General features: G+C 37.5%; 1 protein-coding gene across 12 annotated transcripts in view; it reads right to left on the reverse strand.

The window, feature by feature from the left end:
* The window catches only part of PTPRM (protein tyrosine phosphatase receptor type M), a 500,309-nt gene that overhangs the window by 182,085 nt on the left and 291,201 nt on the right, over positions 1–27,023 (reverse strand). For 8 of the 12 annotated variants that reach the window (XM_069779033.1, XM_069779028.1, XM_069779026.1 and 5 more), the window contains exons 12-14: positions 9,780–10,053; positions 8,597–8,633; positions 3,344–3,418 (exon numbers count right to left, since the gene is read on the reverse strand). In XM_069779033.1, the coding sequence (XP_069635134.1) occupies positions 3,344–3,418; positions 8,597–8,633; positions 9,780–10,053 (386 nt within the window). The remainder of the gene's footprint in view (positions 1–3,343; positions 3,419–8,596; positions 8,634–9,779; positions 10,054–27,023) is intronic. The other 4 variants (XM_069779031.1, XM_069779036.1, XM_069779034.1 and 1 more) reach the window with 1 other exon arrangement.

Here is a 27,023-nt window from a genome sequence, read left to right on the forward strand (position 1 = left end):
TTATCAGAATGCAGACAGAACAAAATAGATGAGGCCCAAGAGAATACCAAATATGGCCAATTTAAACCTATTACATGAAGTGTCTCTTACAAAGTAGTGAAGCAAACTGCAAATGCTTTCAGGCTTTCTCAAAACCAGGGATTTGTTACTCAGTTTTAAAGTCAAGATTATACACTTACATATGTAATAAGTTTTTCGTTAATCTTCTACTGTATTTGCTTATGAAAACATGGAGACGGTATCATGAGGACTATTATACTTCATGTATACATAGTCTTTTCTCCTGGCTGACAGATGTTAGATAGCTAGATATTCTCCCTATCTGTTGGAGGATAGGGTCAACTGAGTCGATTTCAAGGGAGTTACTTTTTGTAAGGTTAACACTGAGAGCTAAACACTATCCCCCACATTTGAATTCCTGAGTTACTACGTTATGGAATCAGTGATAGTAATGTATTCACTAATACTAACAACACTAATTTGCCTATTTTGGCTTGCGAGAATCAAAATCACACAGTTGCCTTTACAGCATATTATATTATACTATAACTTAAGGACAACATTGTAGGTATTTAAGTGCAACTGCAAAGAAAAGTTCCCTTTGCTACAGGCTGCAAAGGAGTACTGAAAGCAAGGAGTGGCTGTCAAGATATTTAGGGCAAATAGCAGGTAATCCTATAAATGGAAGTCATCTTTATATGAAAAGGAAGGAGAAAGGAAGGACAAAGAGGAACTAATAATGCATTGTTTATAAACTGCACCAGTAAGGGCCAGGATGAGTTGCTGACGAGGGTGGAGGAAAAGACTGCAAGAAGAGTTGGCTTGAAAGCTGAGCTGTATTACCATGATCTTTCTGAAGAGGAAGACCTTTCAAAATTGGTAACAATAGTTAGGAATGCAACCAAGATTTTAAATTTTCATTATGCAAGAAGCATCAACTTCCCACCTGAAAAAAAGAAAATCCCAACCCTAACCTCCACACTGCTTGTTATGTATCTTGTCAAATGCTAAAAGTAATTTCTTGATCTCAAATGTAATTACTTTGGTGCTAAGCAAAGAAGTGAGGAAAAGGCACTGAACAGAAAATGCTAAGTAACATTATTTAACAGTTACAGCTGTAGGGCTTGTGGTAAATACAGTTAGCAATAGTCCTATGATTTCCACATAAAGAAGTCCTCTTACATGTAGATCCTTTCCACAGTCTGGGAATTTGTCGGAGAAAAGTATGGGGAGAATGTGCATCACTCCCTGCTTCCTCATGTCCAGTCTAGCTCCTGTGAATCTCCTTCAAGGAAATCTTCAGGTTCCTCATGGATACTGCAGATACCATTATTGCTGTACTGCCCTGAAGTCAAAAAGCCTGCCAAAGGGGCCCCTACACACTAGGGGGGTTTGTAAGGTTCCTTTGTAGGAAAACATGAATTCCTATTGCTGTCATGGGACCAACCACATGGGCTGCATGAGGTTTTTTCACTCCCTATTGCAGTTGTGGCAACTGAAAAGGGGGAAGATGCTTCTTCCCTTTTGATCACACAGTCTTTCAAGCATGAGAAAGGGTTGCAAAAACGATGAGGGGATTTCAGAGGCTTTTTAATACGTTTCACATGTAGCCAAAAATGCTGTTTGCATTTGATACTGAATGCAATTTGATACTTTCTTTTTCACTATAAAAATTAGTTTCTGGCAGATCAGATTAAAAAAAAAAGGATATAAAAGTCACAGACAATCACAGAGTACCAATGCTATGAGCCACCAGTGACAAAGCAATGAAATAACTACTTTGCTGGCTGTCCTATGATAGCTATATCTCTGTTCTCTCATTGTTAACTACTATAGACATCTCCCTATTGTGGAACAGGCATATGTCCAGAGTTTCCTGTAGCTATGCAGTTTTGCATTAAAACAAATAAAAACCAAAATAGGATAAGAAAAACATTTAATTCTCCATATGGAAAAAACATATAAGCATATTTGAATCCTGTGATGAAGAAATGAAAACTTCTTGAAGTTCAAGGACAGGAAAAAGATGTTTGTCTCTTCAAAGGTTTATTTGTATTGCCAAGTAAAATATGTGGACAGAGCTTCTGACAAGCACCACTAACAAGAACAAGCTAGTACTTCCTGGCATCATCTAAATATATTATTCTGATTAGTTCATATGTTATTACGTAACACAAATATACGTGCAACAATTTAGTCTTGATTGACATAGCAACTTGGGCATAATGGATCACTCAGCTTTGTTATTACAACACATACCCTGGAATTAAAAGCTACAGCAGACATGTCACTAATCCCCTTATTTTAAGCTGAATCATTTAACTGTCTCTTATTGACTATAGCAGTAACCAGATGCTAAGCATCTGAATTCCTTCTCATCCCTTAGACACCCTGGTAGCAACATTTACGTGCTTCCCACGTATTCTTGAAAAAGGCAATGATTTTATCATATGCTAAATGCTGATGGACTAGGTCTAACTTCCCATGTTACATATGCCATCAAACTCACCTTAGATTCTAGAGTTTTTAATGCTCTTTGCTTCTGTTTGAAAAGAAAAGTTTCCCAATCCCTTAATGCTTTATGCATGTGTTTATTTTCTGACAAAATGAATCATTTCCCCAAGTTCATAAAGATTTTCTGGTACATTCTGAACCAGCCTTCAAGCCACACACAGCCCAATAATTGTCTCACTTGCATACTGAGTTTACTTTGACAATTAGATTTAAAAACCTTACGGTCTTGTTCATTCTCATATGCCACATGCTAGGTTACTTTGTTTTAAACCTAGAACTCATGTATGACATAATTTAAAAGGAATCAATTTTATTTCTTTATTTTAATTTTTTTGCATATTGAAATGTTGACAGAAAATATGATCTTCCCAACATTCTGCAGTAGAAAAAGTCATTAATAAAAGACCTTTGTCCTAACTCACACATGCAACTCTTAAGCCTAAATTATTTAGAAATTCTAGTGTCTTGACCTAATAACACAGAAAAAAATAAACAGGTATGCAGGTATATATCTATATTCAAACTGTCATTCAATTAATGGATGGAGCAAGACTAGATCTCTTTACGTCAGGCTTGAAGGAACTTTCCACAGATCACACATACAATGGACACATGCAGTGAAGTTGTATGTACAGGGATGTGTGTGTAAGTTTTGGTGCCAAGCACACAATTTAATTTAATGGAGCTGAAGAAAAAATTATAAACAAAAAGAAACTTTCAACATAGAAAACTATTTATGAGCAGAGAATGAAGAAACCATCAGGGAAAAGGAGCCAAAGAAAATGAGACAAAATGGGCATGATGACTTGTCTATACTTGAACATCTGACCTGTTAGTTGGTCGTCGCCTGCAGCAGGGGCGATGCGAATGTATGGTGTTGTAAGCTGAGTCACGATTATCGCAGCTAAGGCAAAGGAAGATTTCCAGGTCAGCATGCATGAGGGAAAAAAAAGCCAGACTGAAGCTAGGCCAGCAAGAAGAATCTTGGTCAATAGTTTATTGTCTGAACTTCTTACAAATAAAACCAAAAAACTCCCACAATTTCCTTTTCACCTTCAGTTGTTAGTTTCGTTATTCTGCAAATTAGTAAGCTTTCATATGTAACTTTCATTCAGGAAGAGGACTCAAAGCACATTATTTACATATAATGCATTTGAGGAAGCTGGAGACTCTTTGGCTCTGCTAGTCACAGTACTGGGCTAAGTGAAAGTTAACTGCTTATTCAGATTACTCTAGTATTAACTTCTCCAGGTAATTTGAACTATTTTCACTTTCTTTTTTCCTATTTCATAATAGTACATTTTTCCTATAATTCTTTTTTAAGATAATTTTCATGTAAAATATTTTTGAGCTAGCTAAGATTCATTTTTCTTGTACCTACTTGGGTCTTTGTTCTGAAAACGCACACACTACACATATACTTAACTTTCAGCATACAGAGAATGACTACTGAGAGTTGGCACGCTTTTAGTTAGGTATGTATGTAACTGTTTGAGGTCCGAGTTTCAAGTTCATGTTTTGCCACTAAGACAAGAAAAAGCTGAAAAACCGGAATTATTTGCATGTCTGAAATATTAAGACTTTTCTGTCAAGGCTGTAACAATCACTGACTGGTATAGATAACTATTACCATGGCTCACATTAATAAAAGCTCGTATTTCTTTGTTTGCCAGCAGTTCTATGATTGCCTCTAAATGGTTAAGCACACTATGATACATATATATTAAGGAATATAAAAAAAATTAAAAGGTCAGATCCAACATGATGCAGCTGGAGAATGATGCAAAGAAAAAATATTGGAAAATTAAGGACAAAATTATATGAAAGATCACTCATTTACATAGAACAGCCTGGGTGCTATTAGAAATGTGGCAACGAGTGAGGAAAATAGACCATCTACCATCTGCAGACAATTAAACTCAAAACTGCTGCTGCATAATATTTTGAAATATCCCTCTGCAACATTGAAATGCAGTCTTGATAGTAGCTGCTAGAGTAGTGTTGGTATTGGATTTAAAATATTATAATATCCTTTCTTCTCTCATAATTAATGAAAGCCTTCCAATATTGCAAAATTAGAACAATGATGTCTCCCTCTTGAGAACTGGATTCCTAGGAGATAACCAAGATGTTTCTGTCCAGACAGTGTTGTAAGTCATATCAGGAAATATAGTCTTAATATAAATCACAAAACACCACAAAGTTGATAGCAATAAACTTGGAGGAGTTTTGGAATGTTTTCAACTTCATCTGTGGAGATTTTACAGTCATTTAGCTTGAAGAAAGAGTAGGTATATGAAAGCCATATTTCAAGCAAAATACGACAACCTTTATTACCACTGGTACAAAAATCTCTTCCTGATTTTTGTTTGTTTGTTTGTTTAATTATCTTGTCAAAAATAATGGGAGTGGAAACCCTGCAGTCTCCACATTTGTATATACACCAAATAGTCACAGAGGTCCTAGAAGCCTTCCTCTACAGAAAACTAAGATCAGAAGACTCCATATCACAAGAATATGCTGTCTGATCCTTCCCCTAGCAAAGTCAGTGGCAAAGTTTCCCTTTGACTGCAGCAGAAGCAGGAGGAGAACTTTCAGCTCTTCAAAACCCAATATTCTGATCCTAAATTACACTTACAATCTTTGCAATCAGGATTTTTATATGATCTCTATAAGAATACATTAAACAGAGGTTTCATTTGTAAAAATGTAATGGTCATAAAACAAGAGTATTTTTTTACATGTTACAAATTGAGGTTGTTTAAAATATAATTGATGGAATGAGAAAGTATTATCCAGCTACTGACCCTACACATGCATTTGACCCAGTAGAGTTAGGCTGTACTTTTCCAACAAGAAGCCTGTCAATAAGGTAAGAGGCTATCTGGTGCACTTTGGCTCCGATCCAGCAACACAGTGTGTGCCAGTTGAGGATATGCTTGACAGTAAGCACATGCATTATTCCTGTTGACATCAACTGGAGTGAAAGGTGAAGTACCTACTCAAGCATTCTGCTGGATCTGGGGCAAGAACACTCTGTACCTTTACATTACACTTACTAATTTATTTTTATTTTAACAAAAACTACCAAAGCATACAGTGGGCCATGGAATGAACACCACAAAACTCAGTGATAAAGCAGAATGTCAATGATCTTAAGAAGGTCTCAAGGGCACCAACGACTTTTAGATTATCTGGAGTTGGGATAATTAAAGGAAATACAGTTAGCAAATGATATAGCTATGTTCATGTCAGGTTCTGAACTTCCATATTGGTCCTGAGGGCAGACTTCAAACAGGCTAACCACACACCATCAATACAGACAACGAGGTGGCTTGGCCAAGCTCAGCTGGCTCAGTGGAGCAGCGTGGAGGTTACCTTGGGTGACATGAATCCCAGGAAGGGCTGCCAATGTGCTTGGTACAATCCTCAATTCCATGGGAATGGAATTGCAGAAGCTTTCAAGAAACAAGTATACAGTTGGCTGCACTGTCATGTTTGTTTTACAAGGTATGCTTTATGGCACAGGCCTTTATCCAGTAAAATACTTACATGTCTACTTTAAGACAGAATAGTAGCAATGTAGTCAGTGAGACTGTTCTTTTGTGATCAAAATTAGGTATATAACTGACTTGATTAGGGCTTAAAAGCATATGGTTTCCCACATATGTATTAAATTCTAGAGTACATCTACTAACTCCAATGGCCTACACAAGGCTGTAGGTATTTTCAGGATCAGACCTTAATTTAAAAGAAGATTGTACCAGTTTTATACATGAATGGCCTAAAGCACTTCCTTTTAGCTTTAAAAACTTGAACTTTCAAAGATAACAGAAGCCCAGAATACAAACATTTCAGAAATGTTACCAGTAAAAGAAAACTAGATGTTATACTGGAAAGCGTCCACAACCTTATTTGCAAGAACCATTGTAATAAATAGATGCACAATGAGCACATGATAGAGCTTAAGTAGCTTACTGTCTAGTAGCTATATTGTAGTCACAAAACTCATTGGAAAATGGTGCGTGTCTGTAAGAGATCAGGTACAGCAGTCAGAGCAGCCTTTGTTTCCTGGGGTACAGGCAATGTGAATGTTGTACCAAGCTGTTTGAAGGGATGTGGACAGAAGGGGATGTGAACAGGAGAGGACAATTCTCTGTCTTGCCCCACTGCAGGTGTGGTGACTTCTGAGCTACAGACATTAAGCATTTTTGCTATTTTTTCTAGTCCATATGTGGAAAGTCCAAAGGGGGCACAGAAGTGTGTTTTTCTCTCAAGTATCTCTGTTAGATCTCAAGGGGAAAAATCTGTACAGGCAGGTATGATTAATATATTAAAATATGTCATGGTCTCCTTTTAATTTTTTTTAAGTAAATATAGTTTAAAAATATAATACAGACATTCAGTTTATAAGCATGGAAATCAGTGCTTTACAGAAGCCTCCCAAGAAAGTTTTGCATCAGGAACTATAAATGCCATTGAGGACATCTCTGGTTTCAAAGTCCTCACAACAACCCCTCACAGAATTTTACAGGCTTCACAAAGGTATTACAAAGAATTCTGAAACATGCTTTCAAAACAGAGATGTATGGAGATTTGTTTAAAATAAAAGCTGCATTTCTCACATCTCCATTGCCAAATGGGTTAGCTCAAAGTAGCTTGTTGCTATGGGAGCTATCCCAATCCATAAAGTTACCCTCACTTCTCAAATGAGAGAGCAAGATTTTTCAGTCAGTCAAGTAATTGAAATAGTTGAACATCCATTAGTGATTAAGAATACAAATCTTCAAACAATTTAAAATGCATTCCTCCAATCACCTATTATGGTTTCTGAGGTAACGTAGTCCACTCCTGGTATCATTGAAGCTACTGGAAAACAACACCACAGGATTCCACTTGAATCTGGAATTCATCTCTCATCTACGTTTTATTGGGTTTTAGTTTAGATATTTGAAAGTTTTCTATAGGTTAGTAAGCAGTCAGTTAGTAAATTAAAATTATAACTACTACCTTTGGTTTGGGAAGAAACCCCCAGGAAACAGTTCAAAGAGCCATAAAAAACGTATTTGTCACATTAGGGAGGATCCAGCCTTTCAACAGAGGCAACCGTATGCTAATATTTATGTTACTTTTAAGTAATGAGATTCTCACCCTATTTAGATTTAGTGGTGAAATTGTGAAGTCTACATGTAACTGAAATCATGGTGCAATCAGTTATGTTAGGGATAGTCACTATGAGACATGCACGATCTCCCAAAAGGAACAGTGGTACAGTGATGAAGTAGTTTTTGTTTCATACTCTTACCAGGTGCCCAAACCACAAGGTGGTATTACCGGTACCTGCTGACAGCAGTACTTTCTTTCCTTTTCCTCTATTACAATCTCCAAATAATCATACTATCCCACCACTTCTTTTTCAGGCTTTGAAGTTGCCACCAGCTAGAGGTTCTAAAAAAGTGTGACTACAAAAATAATCACAGACAGATCCCAGCCTCCAAAGTTAAATGTATCAGCAGCATTTTTATCCTTCCCTGTCTGGGGATCAAACCTATAGCTAGCACTGTCTCAATTACACAAACTTGTCTCACAAATGGTAGTATCATGTGATGACAGTCCGATAAATATAGCTGATTTATACCATGAAAATTAAGAACATGTTTTCTCCACTTTTCTTTCATAAAGCAATTCAGATAAGATAATTGCTTATGAGTAGGGGGTAATTTTTCACTATGGATGTATAAGCAGCTAGTATGCACTCTGCAACTGTCAATTTTACAACTCTACTGTATATAGAAAAATCCAAAATATTTATTGTGAGATCATATAAAAACCCGCAGAATATATTTTAAAACCCCTGTGTTCAAGTAGACAACTAAAAATGAGTAATACGTATATTATTAAAAACAAACAAACAAACAAAATTCCTAAATCTCAGCTAGAGACACAAATGAATCATTTAAATTCTGTAATAGGTTTAATGATGCCTTTTAGCAACGTAAACACTTCTGGAAGTTTGCAAAGACCATGTGAAGGAAAGGTCAGCAAGCTGAAATACAGAATACATGACATAATATGAACATACCTTTCGTAGCTACCCTGACGCAGTCGATTTTGGTTTCCTGTGTCAAATAAAGAGGAAAAAGGTCACGTCTTGTGTTCCTAAGCAAAGAAAATCATCCAAGATTCTGTTCTTAAAAGTACTGACAAAATGTCAGAGAAGTGTTGATTTAATGTGCCTCATTACATATTTAACTGCTTATTAAGCAACTCCAATGTGCTTTCATAATATAGACAAACACTGCTTGGGTATGGTACATAAACGTTAAGTAAGGTCCCTCTAAAAGTAGAAAATATGTGAAAGATATTCACAAGAGCAAAGGAAAGTGTTCAGCTTTTTTACTTTGGCAACATAATGACCTTGGGAGATTTTCTTTTTCTTACAGATCATGTAGTTTGAAGCATCATGCTAGACAATTTTAGCAAGAAAAAATAATCAATGGTGTTTCACATTTCTGCACTGTCAGGGCACTGGGAAAGGGGAGCCATTATGGTTTCTGGCAGTTTCCAGGCTGTCAGCACAGACAGCCAAAGCTTATCAGGAGTTGAAGGGCTCTGGGTAGGTCTGTCCATGAAATGAAAAACAATTCCAGGAAGAATTAGTCTGATGAAACATGCTCTGTAAAGACCTTTTTACACACTTTTAATTTCAGTTCCATCTACTTATTTTTCTTTTACTGTTTGCAGAAAGGGGCGGGGAGGGGGGGGGGGGGGGGATTGGTTTGCAATTCAGTCAGGGCAACCAAAAGACAACATGGGAGTTCAAGACTTTACGAACTAAGGTAATGGGACTGAACAGGCCAAGACAGATGTGCTAAAACCCACAATCAAGTTTGGCTTACACTTAACAAAAGAAATCACAACACTCTCCTCTTCAAAGCAAGAAAACAAAAACAACAACAAAAAGAAAGAATAAAGCCAGTCAAACACACATTGGACAGCTTTTAGGTAATAAGACAGAATGGTAACGCACTACTTTGCCTACACGCTATTGACAAAATGTGCTGTCTTCCCCACCTCTTTCTGGTAACCTTTAATCATTATGCAATATTGTGTTAGGAAAATTGTTATTTTTTAAACTCAGTGTGCTAAATTTCACTGTTACTTCATTTTCTCATTAGCAACTAAATTGGGCATCATGCTAGTTGGTGCGAATCATCTATTTACACACAAATACTGTATAAAACCACACCTGTTGTAAGACTTACCCCATTGGCTCTGCTAGCAGCTTGAAAATAGATGCTGTAGCTCTTATGAGGAAGAAGAGGAGTGTTCCAGAAACCACTGTAGGTTTTGTTATCACCAATAGTAAAAGGCTGAGCAGCTTGTAAACCATTGGCTGGAAACTCTGCAGCAAAGTAGTATTGCGAATTTAAAAGTGAGGCATTCTGGAAATGAATGGGCACTGGGTAGCACTTCAGGATTTCAGTTGTCTTTTTGGTCCTCCGTGGGCGTTCTTCTTCAACAACTATTTGATAGACACTAAGAGTGTAGAAAGAAAGAACAAAAGAAACACATGCACTATTTTAAGACTCGGGCAGTCCACTAATTCTGAAACTGTAATAGCATACTGGTATTTATGGAAAAAAAGAACTGTTAAAAGCAAAGGACACTGGTAAAAGTAATTTTGATATTCAGGTGTATGAATTTGTGGAATAGACTCATGCTTCCAAACAAATTCATTTTGTTTTGGAAAAACAAAATTAGCCATACACACCACAGCTTTTCACATAGCAAATGCACAGAACACTTTCTTGTTCAAACTCTTGTACCGAAAAAGCTTGCTTGATCAGTGCTAAAATGTAGAATTAAGTATTGTTTTGTTCACAGAAGTAAGAATAAAGCTATAGATTCCATTCTCTAAGCTGTTTTATCTTATCTAAATGAAACGAAATGAGTAGTAAGATAAAAATGAAGAAATAAATTACAAAGAGATGGGGAATAGTATTTGCTTAACTGTTGACATTATAACTATTCATAACAGCACACACAGAGTAAATTACAGTCTTTTTAAAATTTCGGTGGCATATTGTCTGTTACTGAGCAAGAATAAAACACCTTTTGATGGAAGTTATTCTCACTCAGCAAAGCACTTTTACACATCTTACACATAACCATATTTTTAAGTGTTTCTGCATTCTGCAAAGCAATGCAGTTTGCACTTGCATTCCTTGCTGTACTGGGACCTACAGGGAACAGTCCATCCCTCTCCACTGTAAAGGTGCTATGGACATTCAAGCAGGAACAAAAGAAATTGTGATTTCTGCTGTATATGCAAACAGTGTAATCATTATACCCTTGCAGTTCCTGTAAAAGCCTGAGTCAGTGGTTTCAAATTTGTGAAGTGGGAAGTCCATGTCTCTAAAGAGGCCTGGCTTGCAAGTTTATTGCATCACTGGGGACCAGTGATTCTTAGTCATTATTTGTCTCCTGGAATCTTGAATCCCAGTAAGAAAGTCAGTATAGGTAACTGATGTTAAAGGGGCAATGTGTCCACGTTTTTGCACATCATCTACCTCTAATAACAATTTATGATCTTTCAAGTTGATAATTCATAACGAACAGCAATCTCTGGGTAGGTTATGTTTCTTAAAGATGAAATATCCACACAGTCTACTGACATGTTGTTCCCACTCCGTCATCTGTACATTGATGATTATGTTTACAGAAGACTGCCCAAAGTACAGGGACACTTGGGCTGGGCCTCTGCAGGCCTCTGTCTGGACCCAACAGGGCTTATTGCCTTAGTCATATCACTGCACAGCTATGGCTATTCCCCTTCTGGAGCCAAATCTGGTTTAGAAATAAAAGAGATGACTTTGTGCAGTCATAGCCAGCTCATAGCCAGTGAGCTCCTGCACCTGCTGGGCCTCTGCTAGACTCAAGCTGCTTTAAGCACTGGCATAGAGCTTTCCAGATCTTGCACTCTCTGGAGCCTTACTGACTCAGTGCACAACCAGACTAACTGTATTGGGTTTGTGTGGAGGGGTTTTGGTAGCAGGGGAGGGGGCTACAGGGGTGGCTCCTGTGAGAAGCTGCTAGAAGCTTCCCCGGCTCCAAGTCAGACCTGACTCTGGCCCAGGCCAAGTCCATCAGTGATGGTGGTAGCACCTCTGGGAGAACAGATTTAAGAAGGGGAACCTGCAGTGAGTGGGGGGAGTGGGATGTGAGAGGAACCCCTCTGCAGACACCGAGGCCAGTGAAGAAGGTGGGGGACGAGGGGCGCTGGAGGAGGGTTTGCCCCTGCAGCCCGTGGTGAGACGGCAGGCTGTCCCCCTGCAGCCCATGGAGGGAAGCGGGGAAGCAGATGCCCACCTGCAGCCTGGGGAGAGGAGCCCATGCCAGAGCAGGGGGAGGCCCCCTAAGATGGCCATGACTCCATGGGAAAGCCCGCACTGGAGCAATCTGTGCCTGAAGGACTGCAGCCCGCGGAAAGGACCCATGCTGGAGCAGCTCGTGAAAAACTGCAGCCTGTGGGAATGGCTCACATTGGAGAAGTTTGTGAAGGACTGTCTCCCGTGGGACGGACCCCACGCTGGAGCAGGGAAAGAGTGAGGAGTCCTGCCCCTGAGGACGAAGGAGCAGCAGAGACAAGGTGTGATGCACTGACCCCAACCTCCATTCCCCGTCCCCCTGCACTGCTGGCGGGGAGGAGGTGGAGAAAACCAGGAGTGAAGTTAAGGCCGGGAAGGATGGAGGGGTGGGGGGAGGGTGTTCTAAGGTTTGGTTTTACTTCTCATTATCCTGCTCTGATTTGATTGGTAATAAATTAAATTGATTTTGGTTTTTTTTCCCCAAGTTGAGCCTGTCTTTTGCCCATGACCATAACTGGTGAGTGATCCCTCCCTGTCCTTGTGTCGACCCACAAGCTTTTTGTTACATTTTCTCTTCCCCATCTGGGGAAGAGTAAGCAAGTGGCCTCGTGGTGCTTTGTTGCCGGCTGGGCTTAAACCATGACACTAACATACTGCTTCTACACTCAAGCTGCCTTTGCACATTTAGATAATGCTGTGTGCTTGAATGATGCCCTATCATGGGAACTGTTCAAGGTCAGTCAGGGGCTTTGAGCAACCTGGTCTAGTTGAATATGTCCCTACCCATGGCACAGGGGGTGGACTAGATGATCTTTAAAGGTCCCTTCCAATTCAAACCATTCAATGACTTGATGATTCTATGACAGCATGATGCTAGGTCTGCAGAGCCTTCATAGGTGAATATCACCAAGAGGCAGAAAAACGCCAGTTCTCTTGGCCATCTTACTATTTTTTTACCAGACCTACTGCTCACGTGCAACAGACCTCGTTCACTGTTTTTAAGATCTAGCATGTCCAGATGCTGCACTTCCTATGCTGACAAAGAATGCGCAGAAAGTTAACACTGAGAATGCTTAATACCTCTTCCTCTGCCTGATTTAGACTTTCACCACAGTGGAGATTTAGTTTTATGCTAAGACACTTGAATTTAAATGTCTTCATGAGGATGTTTATACATCTGTAAACTCCCATTGCAGTCACTGGAGAGCTACTCAGTACAGGCAACAGATCTTAAAGACCTGACCAGCAAGGAGATGTCTACTTCTGGGTCAACTTAATTGCTTTCTGGGCTCCACTGACCATAATAACTAAATACTCAGCTCACATGTAGACACGTACAAGTGGACACCTAAATTTAGATGTTTTAATCTGATGCTGAACGCCACACAGAAATCTAAACATGTATAAGTTTGGTACAGCACGGGAGATGAGTATCTTGAGGGTCTACTTCAAGGCTACTGTCTGTACATTTTGCAGCTTTGTGCAACAAAGTCTACACGTCTAGCAGAAAGATTTTCATTAGTTGATTAATTCCATGCTGAGTAGTAAATGAAGGTCAATACATGGCAACCTTTCTTTGATCCTACAAGAACTGATCTGTAAAAACTAGCCATGAAATACCTACATTAGAATCTTGTTTTCTCTCTTCCAAATCAACGTTTGACATGATTTTAGCAGTTAATTTTCTAGAAAAAACCACAGTTGCTTAGAACTGGGATTCCAAGCTACTTTGAAGAGAGCATGTTGCCTCCTCTAACTACTAATTTACAGTGAATCTACAATAAATACCGTTTGCAGATTTAAATGGAGTATTGGAGAAAAAGTAGAAGGTGACGTAAACATCTATTCTTGCAAGGTACTGACGCTGGATACACTTGCCTAATACCACAGCAAGGATAAGAATCCCTCAGTTTCGCTAAAGCATGATGGATAGTAAACTAAGTTATTTGGCTGTTGCCTTCAGGAGAGTATTGCTACCTTTTTTATTGCAGCAGGACTGAGGAGTGACCTCAGACCACACAAGGTAATATGACCTGTTTCAGTACTGGTTGAAATGAGGATTCTTTACATTTTTCACTCAGTGATTAAAGCTAAAGTTTGTAGATAGTTTAGAAACAAATCTGTCATTAAAATGATCCTTTTCCTCTAGCAAATTCATGTTAGTTATACTACATGCACTACTCCCTGTATATTACATTTTAAATGCCTGCCATCTATTCATCTTCAGATACATTAAAGAAAGAACTAACTAGACTGGAGCAATTTCAAACTCAAAATGTCTTTTCATCCTTACTCCACAAGACAAATTAGATTTGCAAGCATCTGGACCTCAAATCTATTTGCTCTTTAATAATTTAAGCACTGAAAGGTCAAGTAGCTCTTTTCTGTTCCGCTTTATCAAAGTCCAAGTGCTAATGAAAAACAACTAAATCCTATCTGCTGCCCAATTTCCACACACTGCTGTTTCTCTGATGTAAATTAACACATTATAAGCACCTGGGTCAATGGAAACCTGACAGAACTTTATGAATGATATGTTTTACATTTGCACAAATGAGACCGTCTTGCTAATGAATTTTACAAAATTAACCTAACTACAATTACAATCCAAAAGCTTCCTCTAATTCTTACTATTAAAATTGCTTTCTTTAATACATAACAGCTGAATTGCCTACTCTGAAAAGGGTTGAAGCTTAGTGAATTGAGCTAGCACTGCACCAGGACTCTATTATTCATCTTAGGTATTAGTCAGATTTCCTGCTAGTTTGAAGTTGCACTATTCCTTTTCCACACCTCCATGTTTCAGAGAATAAAGTCTTCCTACCCATAATCCAAAAAATAAAATCTATGCTACAGTGAAAGGTGCTGAAAACATATTGACTATTGGTAGAACTCATATTGATCTTTCTGAAGGAAAGTAATGTAATTTAAGTTTAATCCACATTACACAGTTCTACTATAAAATTCCAATGCCTTGGAAATTGAACACAAAATCTACTTTTATATAGACTGAAACTTACAGTTGCATCAAGAAATGAAGATATGGGAATTATTTTTGACTTAGGATTCAAATATTTCTAATTGGGGGATTAAAAAAGGTGTCTGGAAAAGAAAAATTTGATGTAATTTTTAAGCTACTTTTTATTTTAACAATTCCAAAACAATTCCAAATGTAAATGATTAAGCAGAGATACAGATCGTAACATAATAAGGACAGTAATTTTGGTTAGAAATTAGACATACCAGGCTTCTCAGATATTTACTGAAATTGGGTTGCTTAAATTAAAATGGTCTGTCAATGTCTGCTAAATATACCAATTTTTTCAGAGTTGAAAAAAAAGACATGAAAGGAGAAAAAAAAATGTTAACACAGTAATCAAAGATGCTAAGAATATTTAGAGAAATGAACCAAACAATTCAAACAATTCAAAAGAAGACTCAAATGTATATCTATTCTTAAGTACATGAAATTACGGGGTTTAGTAACTTGCTGAATCACGACATTAGTCCACATTACTGGAATGCAGTAAATGAAATTTTAATTAATCAGAGTCTCATTTAAAGTGACAAAATAATTTTCCAAGAAGGGCCTATTGGATAGAAGCATGGACTTCAGGATTCTTAATACAGAAGTCCTTAACATGTACAATCTAGGTATTTATCAATTGAAACTTATGAATTTGTAATTACATCTCCACCAAAAGTAATTCCAAATTGAAAGCAAAGGGAAAACAAGCTTTATTACTTCATTATTGAAACGTCAGCTCTATTTTTTCTCTCTTAAACAGTCTTGATGTTTCACTTAACTGAAGCCATAAAGAATTTTTAAAAATTTATTTTACAGAAGAAAGATGGCCTAAGGACCTGAATCTAGACTAAGATTAGGCAGTCTTAATAAAACTGTTGTGTGTGGTCCTAGGCAAGTCAATTAAATATTTTGTGCCTCAGTTCTCCAGCTGTAACATGAGAATGGTAAAATTTCTTATTCCCTCTGGTCTGCTTCAACTGTTGAAACCTAAAACCTCTTCAAGACCTTCTTTTTTATTAACCTTGAAAAAATAGTGTTGTTTTTTTTCCTAGGAAATGTACAAAGCCTGCAAAGGTGTTAGCTCCACTAACAGTGCCCTGATCAGCTGTGTAAACTGTTGGGCTATCTTCTCAGACTGTTATGGTAACACTGTAGAGCCTAATTTGAAGTTTTCTGCTCATTGTTGTAAGTCTCTTCTTAGTTTCATGCTTTATTGTAAACATATAGAACCAGTACTTTTTATAGATCTATGTCTGTATCTCAATTTACATGCTTGCTTTGTTTTAATGCTAACAGATTCAAACAACAGAATAACCTTTAATCTACATATTGACCATTATTTCAGTTACTTATTTCCATAGCCCTGCTTCATCTATATGCTAGAATCACTTCACTGCATTCTTCTACTAAAACACTGAAGTTCCAATAGATGGGAAAATTAAGAAACCCAAACCCCACCTTGTTATCTCAGTTTTATGTCCATGAAGAACTTGATTGCTCAAACCGTAACAGTCTATAGGGTCCCCACAATTCCACCAATACTTTTGCAGACACTGAAAGTTTTTCTGTCATACTGCCATTTAAGCCATATGCACTTTTTAAAAATATCATTTGTTTCATTCATGTTTTGCATCCAAAGCTTCATATATCTTTGCTCATCATACGTTATGTAACAAGTTTATTATTTAACACTGCTTCTTTAAAAAAAGACAATCTTTGGACAATTTTTAGATATAATCTGCAACATAACTTCCTATTCAACTCTGTCGTCGGTTGTCTCCGATGTGTTCATAACAGATCTATATGGATTAACATTGGAGATTTTGATCTATTTCTTCCTGCCCTTATATTGCACTAGATTCTTGTAACTCATCCTATAACTTAAAATTTTGCAGTACTAGAAATTATATGTAACACATACCTTGAAATGGAAGAGGGAAGTTGCTCTTTAAAGGACAGGAGTTAATAATTTACATTTAGCAGGCAAATAGAAGAAGGCTACAAGAAATTGCCACTCACTCTCCTCCTACTCAATAAGAGTGTGTACATTTATTATAGGAGGCATTAAACAAAGATGATAATGACAATCCCCAATTTATCAGCTGTCTCACCATCATAGATACATGGGCTTTGCCAGTGGGTCAGGAGTTCTAGCAACACATAATATATACTGAACAAAACATACTCCATGTGCAGTCATTTTCAGTACAGATGTGAAGCTAGAGAGCCAGCTGAACAGTAGTGCTGTCCCTCTGACCACTGTAGAATTCTGCACATTTTGTCAAAGGAGGAAGCAGACACTGCTCAACTGTGTTTTGTCTGCATATCAAACGGAGACCATTGCTATATTCAAGATCAACATTTATAGGCTTAAAGAACTGGATGCGGTAATAATTGTTCCTAGGGAAGGCATGGTCTCTGGACAAAGGCAGTCTTGTCAGTAAGGACACAAAATGGGTAGTTTATTTGTGAGGGGTGACTTTTCTTGCCCAAGCATTAGAAATGAAGCAATCTGTATGAGTGTCCTGGTTTCAGCTGGGATAGAGTTAACTGTCTTCCTAGTAGCTGGTACAGTGCTATGTTTTGAGTTCAGTATGAGAAGAATGTTGATAACACTGATGTTTTCAGCTGTTGCTCAGTAGTGTTTAGACTATAGTCAAGGATTTTTCAGCTTCTCATGCCCAGCCAGGGCACAAGAAGTTGGCACAGGACACAACCAGGGCACCTGACCCAAACTGGCCAACGGGGTATTCCATACCATGGGACGTCCCATCTAGTTTAGGAACTGGGAAGTGGGGGCAGGGAATCGCCACTGGGGGACTGGCGGGGTGTCGGTTGGCGGGTGGTGAGCAATTGCCCTGCGCATCATTTGTACATTCCAATCCTTTTATTACTACTGCTGTCATTTTATTAGTGTTATCATTATCATTATTAGTTTCTTCTTTCGTGTTCTATTAAACTGTTCTTATCGCAACCCAGGAGTTTTATTTCTTTTTCCCGATTTTCTCCCCCATCCCACTGGATGGGGGGGAGTGAGTGAGCGGCTGCGTGGTGCTTAGTTGCTGGCTGGGGTTAAACCACGACAATGAGCTTGGATTTTTTTTTTTTCTGAGAGTGAATTGGCATTGTTACAGGTGGGATAGGGATTAGATCAACGACTCCATAAACTTGGAGTTTATGGAGTAGCAGTAAGACCAGGGAGTTTCTGATTAGCAAAAAGTCAAATGAGTATGCCTACTAATGACAGAGAAGCCTGTTCAAGGTAGCTCCCTCTATTTCAGGAATGTTTGATTTGGGAGATCAGAGATTTTCTGGGCTTTAAGCAAAATACAGCCTTGCCTGCTATAGCTTCTGAAATGAGAAAAAAAAAGAAGTTTAAAAAAACTCCCTTGCATAAACATAAGGTTCAGATATGAAAATACAGAACTTACAGTAAAGAAAAGCAAACAGACCATACAAAACCTCCAAATTAAGGCTGCTGTACCAATACCAACAATGATGCAAGTATTGTTGAAGTAACATACTAAGATCTAATTTATAAAGGGGAAAAAAAGAAGGTGAACTAGGCAATGTTCCAAATAATACTGGCAACACAGGAGCAATCAAAATTCTTGCAACTGCTCACATTTAAGTGCTTGACATACCAGTGTTAAAGGTGTATTGCCTTTCCTTTTTGCGAGTGAAGGGAGTCTTAAATCCTTATATCTTTTGGTTTGCATCTTTACTTGAAGTCAGGACATTTTATGCAAACAGAAGGTCCACAATCTTTGGCAGGTTTCTAAGTCTGTGGGACACTTGGTTCTTCCAAAGTGTAGGAAAGGGACTAAGAAAAGAAAATACTTTGTGCTAGCAGCTTGTTGAAGCTTGAATGGAATGATTCTATGTCCACACATGGCTTTATTTACTGGCTTTGCAAGTCAAGAGGTAACTTTGGTTAGATTCTCCAAGGCAGGGTCTGCCTTCGTTCTTGGGAAAGACTATTACTGGCACCTGAAATTTCCAGCTCATGGGAAAAGTCAAATTGGAGAAAGCCGCAGATCTTTCAGAATCAGACCTAGAGTGAACACAAGAGGGACTAATATTATACAGCACCTCCATCGTCATGCAAGGAGCCCTATTTCTCAGGTCAATCAAAGCAGAAATACCTAAACAGCTGTAAAGGAGGAGATAAGACAGCTTAGGTTCAGCCCCTAGAGATACTGCCAAATGTAAAGTCTCAGGTGTCATAATAAGCTTTATCTTCACAGACCCAAGCCCATTGGGGAATGGTATCTGTTTTTTAATGTAAAACTCCTAAGCTGCTTTGTGATTGCCCAACTCTTTTGTATAGACAATCTCAAAGACTTAAAAGTCAGTATTTACAAAGGGGATTTTCTGGGAAAAATACATCCAAGCAAACCTCTCCTTAGCATTCCTATGGATTTATACAGGAAATCCCGATGGTTCTCATATGGGGAGCATTATGTCACTGGAAGTTAAAGATATTTTCCTTGTTCTTTCCTCCAAGGACAATCACCAGGGGACGATATGACAATACATTCAATTCCCTTGAGAAGGGAAACACTTGCCACATAATATCTTAATTGCAGAAGAGTCAGATAGGCTCTAAAGTGGTAAAGCGATGGCCACTACATGTTCATCATGGATTTAAATGTTTTTTCCAAACATAATTCTACCCTTTTTTTTCCTATACAGATAAACATATACATCCCCTCGTAATTTTGAAGGTACAGTTTTTAATTATTATTTCTTCTGCTGAAAAAAAAAGTTCTAAAATATTGCAGGCCACAAAAAAGCCTATAATCAGAAACATACTTTTTCTAAACCACCTACAACGTCTCTGTGGCTTGTGCTCTCCATACTTAATATGGATTAATGTATTTGGCTGCTTTTTCTTCAAACTCACAAATGTCAAGAAAATATATAGATTTTGTATATATTCTCTAGTCCTGCACAGAATAAAGTGAGTGCAAAATGAAAATAAAATTAAACCTACTTATAATGGTACTGTTTCACACTGACTTCAAAGTCATTTTCTACAGGTGTAAGTAATAGAAGGCAAGAGAGCATTTGGCTCTATATACATAAATTCTCTCAGCTATTAACTGTATTTGCTGGAGAAGCAAAATACATCTTTGATTAGAGATCTCTCCTAATGTGCTCCATACTGTAGCAATGAGATCTAGCTACTAAATACAGACTGCAAGTGACAAGCTAAGGAGGGCACCAGAGATTTGGCAGTATTTTTTTTTTTGTAGGAAAAGAAGTGTTTAGAAAGAAGACACTGTAAGAATGCATTTAAATAGTATTGGTTTGCAGATAAGTAACTGCATGTGAAAAGATAAAGAAAAACTGAGCAAACGAAACCAGAAAAAGATTGAAACATTTAAGAATACAAAGGACTACACAGGGTAGGAATGTAGAGAAGGAGAGAAGAAGAAAATAAAAAGAAAATAAAAGAACAGATAATATACTGAAAACAGGTTGAGATGTACCATCACCTTTGATAAACAAGAAGGGAAAGAAAAAGTAGTAGTAGGAAAGATAAAATAAAAATGAAGTCTATCTAACACTTTAAACAAAGCTTTTTGTAATAACTTAGAGTCAGTTACTTTTTATAAATTACATGCAATATGTTTGTAAATGTTCATAACTATATTATGAAATCAAACACCTTTTACAAATATAATGCATGTAATTTATAAAATTACTATATTTCATCATATAGTTATGAAATCATATCATATACTTTTATAAGATTGGGGTGGGGGTGCTTTTTATCCAAGAATGACTGATACAAGATCTCTTTACACTCACAATGATCTACTGAGTATTTTTTTAACTGCTCTACCAACTGATACTTGGCCTCTTCTATAAATATCTCTGGTATACATAAGCTGATAGGCTTCCTAATAGGTATGTCACCACTGTGTTTTTGGCAAACATAAAACTTCTCTGCTGATAACTCTTTCATGTATATGGGACAACAACATCCTATTTACATTGATGTAGTACTGGGTTCTTTAAATGCCATTTGAAACATGCCTCAAAGCCTTATAAATAGACTAAGATGCTGCAAGTTTTACAGTGAGAAATTCAGAATGTGTACCCAAGAACATGCCATAATCCCATCTATATTCCTCATGTCATCTGTGATACCCAGCTCCCATCCTCAATATGCTCAGCTCCTTCTAGTATCGCCCAAATATTGGATGGAAAAGAGGCAACACATGCTGTAGCTGCTTCTGGGCTACATATGGGCTTGCTGGTATGTGAATTGTAGCTCTCTACTGATGGACCAAATGAAATGAACTAACTAGTTCATACCATAACATAGCCTATCCTTCAGCACAGATGCTAATCTTTGTCCTTCCTCTGTATCCAGGGATCCCAAAATGTGGGAGAAACTTACTATTTATGCAAAATTTAAACTATTTCATATGTGCTTGAACATTTCCAAGAGGTCCGATATTAATGAGGAAAGGAAGGAACATACAGATTAACAGTATGATACATAAGCCTTGCTTTCTTAGGAAACCAGGATAAAATCAGGTATAAAACTTTAACTTAGTTGTTTTCCAGAAAGTTTAATTCTTATTTTGGATATGTTATATAGCACATTTTACCAGGGAACAATTTTTATTCCTACCAAATGCAGGGGCTCAGTCCCTCTAGATGCCAGTTACTGTTGATCTCACTCCACAAGGCTTTACGCTCTTAATTTAAAGCCCAAGCAGCAGTATCACTAACTTAAATGATGCTGGTCTAAACTGAACTAACCTAAGGCTTCAGATTCTCCAGGGCTTTGAGACTAACTTCACTACAGAGCAGTATAAAATAAGGATGCCTCCTACTTCCTTTGTAGTCTGCTCACAACATGGCTTTAAAATGAATGAAAACCAGGGATGGACTCTGAGGATAATAATTCCACAAAGTATTCCACAAAGCCACTATTCTGAGAACTTCTGGTGGGCATCATGGAAAAGGTGAGTTAAAAAAAAAAAAAAAAATTGTCTCCAGACAGTTAGCAATACATACAGATGCTTATTATGACACTCCTCACCATTGCCAAGCTGTTCGCAACCATATATAGATATCTTTTCCTCTTCTCCTTTAGAGAGGAAAATGCTATTTCCATTTATTTTAATTTTAGAGATGGGAATGGAGAGAGCATGATATATTGATTTGCAGAAAACTACACAGAATGTCCCTACCTGCACCAGAAATAAAAGCATGCACTCATCTGCATTGAGCCCCAGTGCTGTATCTTCTAGTCCATCCTTCCTACCACAATAAGACTATGGTTTTCAGTAATCAGAAACACACTGTAATTCCTCTCCTGGCCATCTGAAGAGTCTTTGCTCCTCTTCATCTCTACAACAGAGCTCTCCCTTGGGGAAGATGGGCCTATTCTTTACCTGGGTGACTTTGTTGTATACAAACAAATAAAACTAATTTAAAAAAAAATATTGCAGAGATGTTTCAAGAGGCTATTTCTGCTGATATCAAAGAATTAACAAGCTATTTCAAGTACAGAGCTTCTTTTACACTATGCTGCTGGTGACCTCTGTCTTAATTTGAGGGTTTTTTTCCCAGCAATCACCTATTCAAAGCAGGGAGGGATGGAGGGAAGGAGGAAGACGGTGAGAGGGAGGTGGAGAGAGAGAAGGACACAGAGGAAAAGAGGGAGAGACAGAGAGGGAGAGGGAGATTTGTGTAAAATCCTGCAGGGAATAGGAATGCCAGTTATTCCCAAATTATGTGGGGGGCTTTTATAATGAAAACCACCAATAATCAAAGTTATCTAGGTTTAGGAAACTTCTCTTCAATTTTCTTTACAGTGATTTATATGATAAGACTGCCTCCATCTTTCAAAATTTTTATTAAAAGCACCTTCTTTCCATCAGAATAGTTTAGAGTAACAAACCCCCCCTCAGTATGCAGTGCAGTGAAAGGAAGGTGTTTTGGTTTATTCCACTTTAAAGAACAAATAGCATATCAACTTAAATGCTCACATTTTTACATCTGTCATGCTGTGGAGGTGTTTGTGCTTAGCAAAGTTCAGAGAACAGTGTGTAACTTTTAGTACAAAATTGTATGACCTAAACTGTTGTTGCTCATAAAATATAATAATGAAAATAGATAATAGCTGGTCTTGCACAATTTTTGTTAGATGCCACACATTTGATATAATAACACAGCATTGAATATTTCATTCTTGTAACTTTAATTTTTCTTTGTCCTGGTTTGATCAAGATAAGATCAGTCCTAAATTGCTTTGGACTATTAGCTGGGTAGCATGAATGTATTTTGTATTCTCTCAACCATAACTCATTACATGGAACTTGCCTGACATCAATAAGTCACTATTGCTTTTGTGTGTGTATGCGTGTGTGGGAGCTTGTGTGTGGCTCAATACCCTGCTGCTAGGCTATTTAGTGATAAAATCTGATATAATAAAATATTAATTACAGCTGAAAGGTTGGGTGAGAAATATGAACTCAATTATAGTCCCATATTGTGAACAAAGGGCAGGGTGAAAAAATCCTTTAGTTATAGAGGTTTGGGATAATAAAAGAACAACTAGAACATTAGACTCAAGCTGAGTGCTCCCTAAAAGGCCACCTGTTATTAATCTTCACATCAGGCATAGAATTTTAAGTAAATTAGGTCAAGATGAAAGACTTTTGCTGCTGATTTTTTTGACTTAACTAATTTAAAGATTTCTTTATCTGAGGATTTTTTTCTTTGATGTCACTGCAATTTAGTAATTAGAAATTTGTAACAAGCACAAGGACACAGCATTTATAATTAAAGGTTAGATATCGTAGATGGTATGCAAAATGATCACCTTATATGGTATAAAAATAGATAAGAACTATCAGCTGATTCTAAAAGTCTTTGTTTCAGTCAGATTGGCAGTTTCTCAGTGCCAAACTGTAGCAGATGTGGTCCTACCATCTTAGAAAGCCAAGTTTTTTTTCACAAAACACCAGCAGTGGAATATAAATTATTTTAAGACTTCTTAATAAATACATTTCTGTTCATCTGTTCGATTTACCTGAGTGTGGAGTCAGATGATGACCAAAGACTTAATACAATGTGACCAGATTGCAAACAAGCACAGCTGTGAGCCAAAGTTAGTCCAAATCAAATAATATGACCTTGAAATCCTATGCATAGTAGTGAATTATAAGAACTGAGCAATCTTATCTATTGTTGCAGGCTAAAATGTGCCATTGTATCATAAAATAAGATTTTAATTGTCTGAAGAACTGTGTTTTCTAGTAACAGTGCTTTCTATTTCAACAAATTTTGCTGAAACTATGGCAATATATTTTGGTACCAAGCCAGAAAACATACTTTCAATGAATTTACATTTATGATACTTGCGACAATCCAAAGACCATTTCAAAGCTTCTTAATCAGCTTTATGTTCTTTGCTTAATTTCTTTTTAAAAAGAACACAGAAAAATGATAAGTTCATAAATACAAGATAAAAATATCTTGGTACAGCAAGCAAGGTTCTTTTACAAGCCAATATTACACCATTTAACTCACCAGTTTTCAAGTTGCTAAGGCCAATTTATAAAACAACTGGAAAGCATGGAAAAAGGAGTAAAGTCTTCTCACAGATTAAAAGAAATTAAAGAAAGTAAAACTGTCTAAAATAATTTAGTCTAAAGAAAGAATGAAGTTAGAGAGGATCTGAAGGAAATACTCAAAACTGAAAGCCATGGCAGAGCTGACTGATCCTTTCTTTTCAATCTGTCACAGAGAAAGAAAATACTGATACACAATAGTACTGAAGTGCAGATCAACAAGGAAGAAACAAAAGGAAATTCCAGGAGTCTAAACACATGCAAACCAATATGCAACAACCTGTGAGATCACACAGCCCATCTTATCAGAAGCAATAGCAGCATTTCTGAAAGTGTATGCCTGACTCTCTGATATTCAAAGAAAGCCTGCTACTGCTTGCAAATTTTAGGTCTGCTTCTGACTAGAATGGAAAGATTCATTACAACACACTTTCAGCTCCAGTAAAGTCATTGACAGTACCTGAACCACCAGGTTCCACCTGGTTCCTTCCTACGTAAGCCAGAGTGCAAAGAAGAAACAAACTAGTTATTTTTCCTATTACAGAATATGACACAATGCTATTACCTGGTCTTCACAAATTAGGTAGAGAATAGATCTAGCAAGGTCTAAATGACCAGTTCACTTGGATTCCCAAGAAAACAGGAAGGCAGACTCCGACCTAACAGGGATATTACTAGTTCTTTAAAGCTACATGGTATGAATGTGTTACGTCATTTCCACTAAGTAATTTTGAGATTCAAGTTATTTTTTTTAAGAAATACTATACTACATTGTTATCATTCTACAATGTTCAGAGTTGCTGGATATAATATGATAAAATACCGTACTGGAATTAAAAGGAATGGAGTAACAGATAAAGAGGCAGTCTTCGTGCAAGAGCCTGCCCGAGTCATTTCTCTTTCAAAGAAATCCAGGGCCATATGCAAACCACAGGTTTCTTCCTCAATAGCCCTGAAGAATCAGTAGCTACACAAAGATAAAGTATAAGAATAATGAAAAAAATACTTTGAGAAATAATGTGATGTACTTAACAAATAGGAAGATTTCCTCAGATCTAAATCCATACATAAATGATAAGATACACCATTGCTCATTCTCCTGTATACAACTCCCAGTTTATGTTTATTATACAAGACGCTGCATCCTAGAGGAGTGGTTTTCATTCTATTCTCTGCAAATTCCTCGGGATGCACAGTTTGCAAAAGGTAAGAAAAACTAACATACAGCTTATAGATTTAAAATCACAACATAAAGATCTGCACATACACTGCAATATCCTCAGGGGTTTACAAATTAAAAAAAAATATCACTTCTTCTAAGAAAAAGTGATTACAGGTAAGCAAGATTCTATTTCAATATTTTCTAGTAAACCATAAACTCCTGCAATGCTGTGACTATGCTGTGGAGAGTGTCCATGAGGTGTGGACACTGCAGATGTAACAGCATTCACGTGTGTAACTATGGCAAGTTGCACAGATCCTATTCATGGATGAAAAACAATATGCACATGCAAATTGATCAAGGAGCCTGGATATTACACAGAAATGAAGAAGTAGTATTTAGAGCAGGAGATCAGCTAATGGATTAATGACACAATGTTAACATTAAAAGAATGAGATCTTTCTATGTTCTACAAAGCTGTGCACTGGAAACTCACTACTGAATTGGGCTAGGGAATTAAGCAAATAGATGTATTAAAATGAGTGATTTATAAGTAGAGGGAGAATGCTTATTTACTCCCTTTTTCAAGGATGCTCTGCAACCTGCTGGTTTGTGTGCAGCACAGAAAGAAAAATATTTGCTGAAGCAGCTGAATGAATACACAAGCTAATTTCAACAGGTTTTTTGATTCAAAGCTTGAAAACTGTTTACTGCTCATTAAAGCATTCACAGAGGATATGAAGTTTTTAATCTATTCAACCAGGGGATACAACCTAGAGCATGGAGAGACTAGCTCAAACAGATCTACTGAGGTGGTTTAAGATGTTGCCTCATTTGTCCATTTTCTCCTTCTGCCAGATGCTATGCTTTCATGGGAGACTTGGTGGAAAGTAGCACATGCCTGTGCTTCAGTTGCAACTGAAAAGCCTAGCATTATCACTTAAGCAACCCAAGGCACAGACACATATTCTCCTGCCAACTCTGCTGTGGGAGAGCAGGACCACAGCAAAAATAACCACAACATAATTCTCGTCTCTCAATGCTACTGGCTCTTTCCACAACTTAAATGCAGTGCATCCTGGTCCAGCAATTTTGAAATGGAGATTACTGTCTGTGTTCGTTTTCATCCTTTCTTCTCTACAAAAAGACTCTCTGCAGGGCGCTCTAATCAGCAGTGCAGAATATGCAGGCAGATACAGAAAAAACAGTCAGGTTTTGTGGCATTGTCCCCAGTTTCTCAGGACTTCTGTGGATAAATACAAGGCTGACCTTCTATTCTGTCAGTGAAGGTATAACTCTTCCTCCTCCCTGCACTGGGAACAGTGCTGGTAGGATTAGGTGGTATA

The sequence above is a fragment of the Haliaeetus albicilla genome, chromosome 3 (genome assembly GCF_947461875.1).
Source record: "Haliaeetus albicilla chromosome 3, bHalAlb1.1, whole genome shotgun sequence".
NCBI lineage: Eukaryota > Metazoa > Chordata > Aves > Accipitriformes > Accipitridae > Haliaeetus > Haliaeetus albicilla.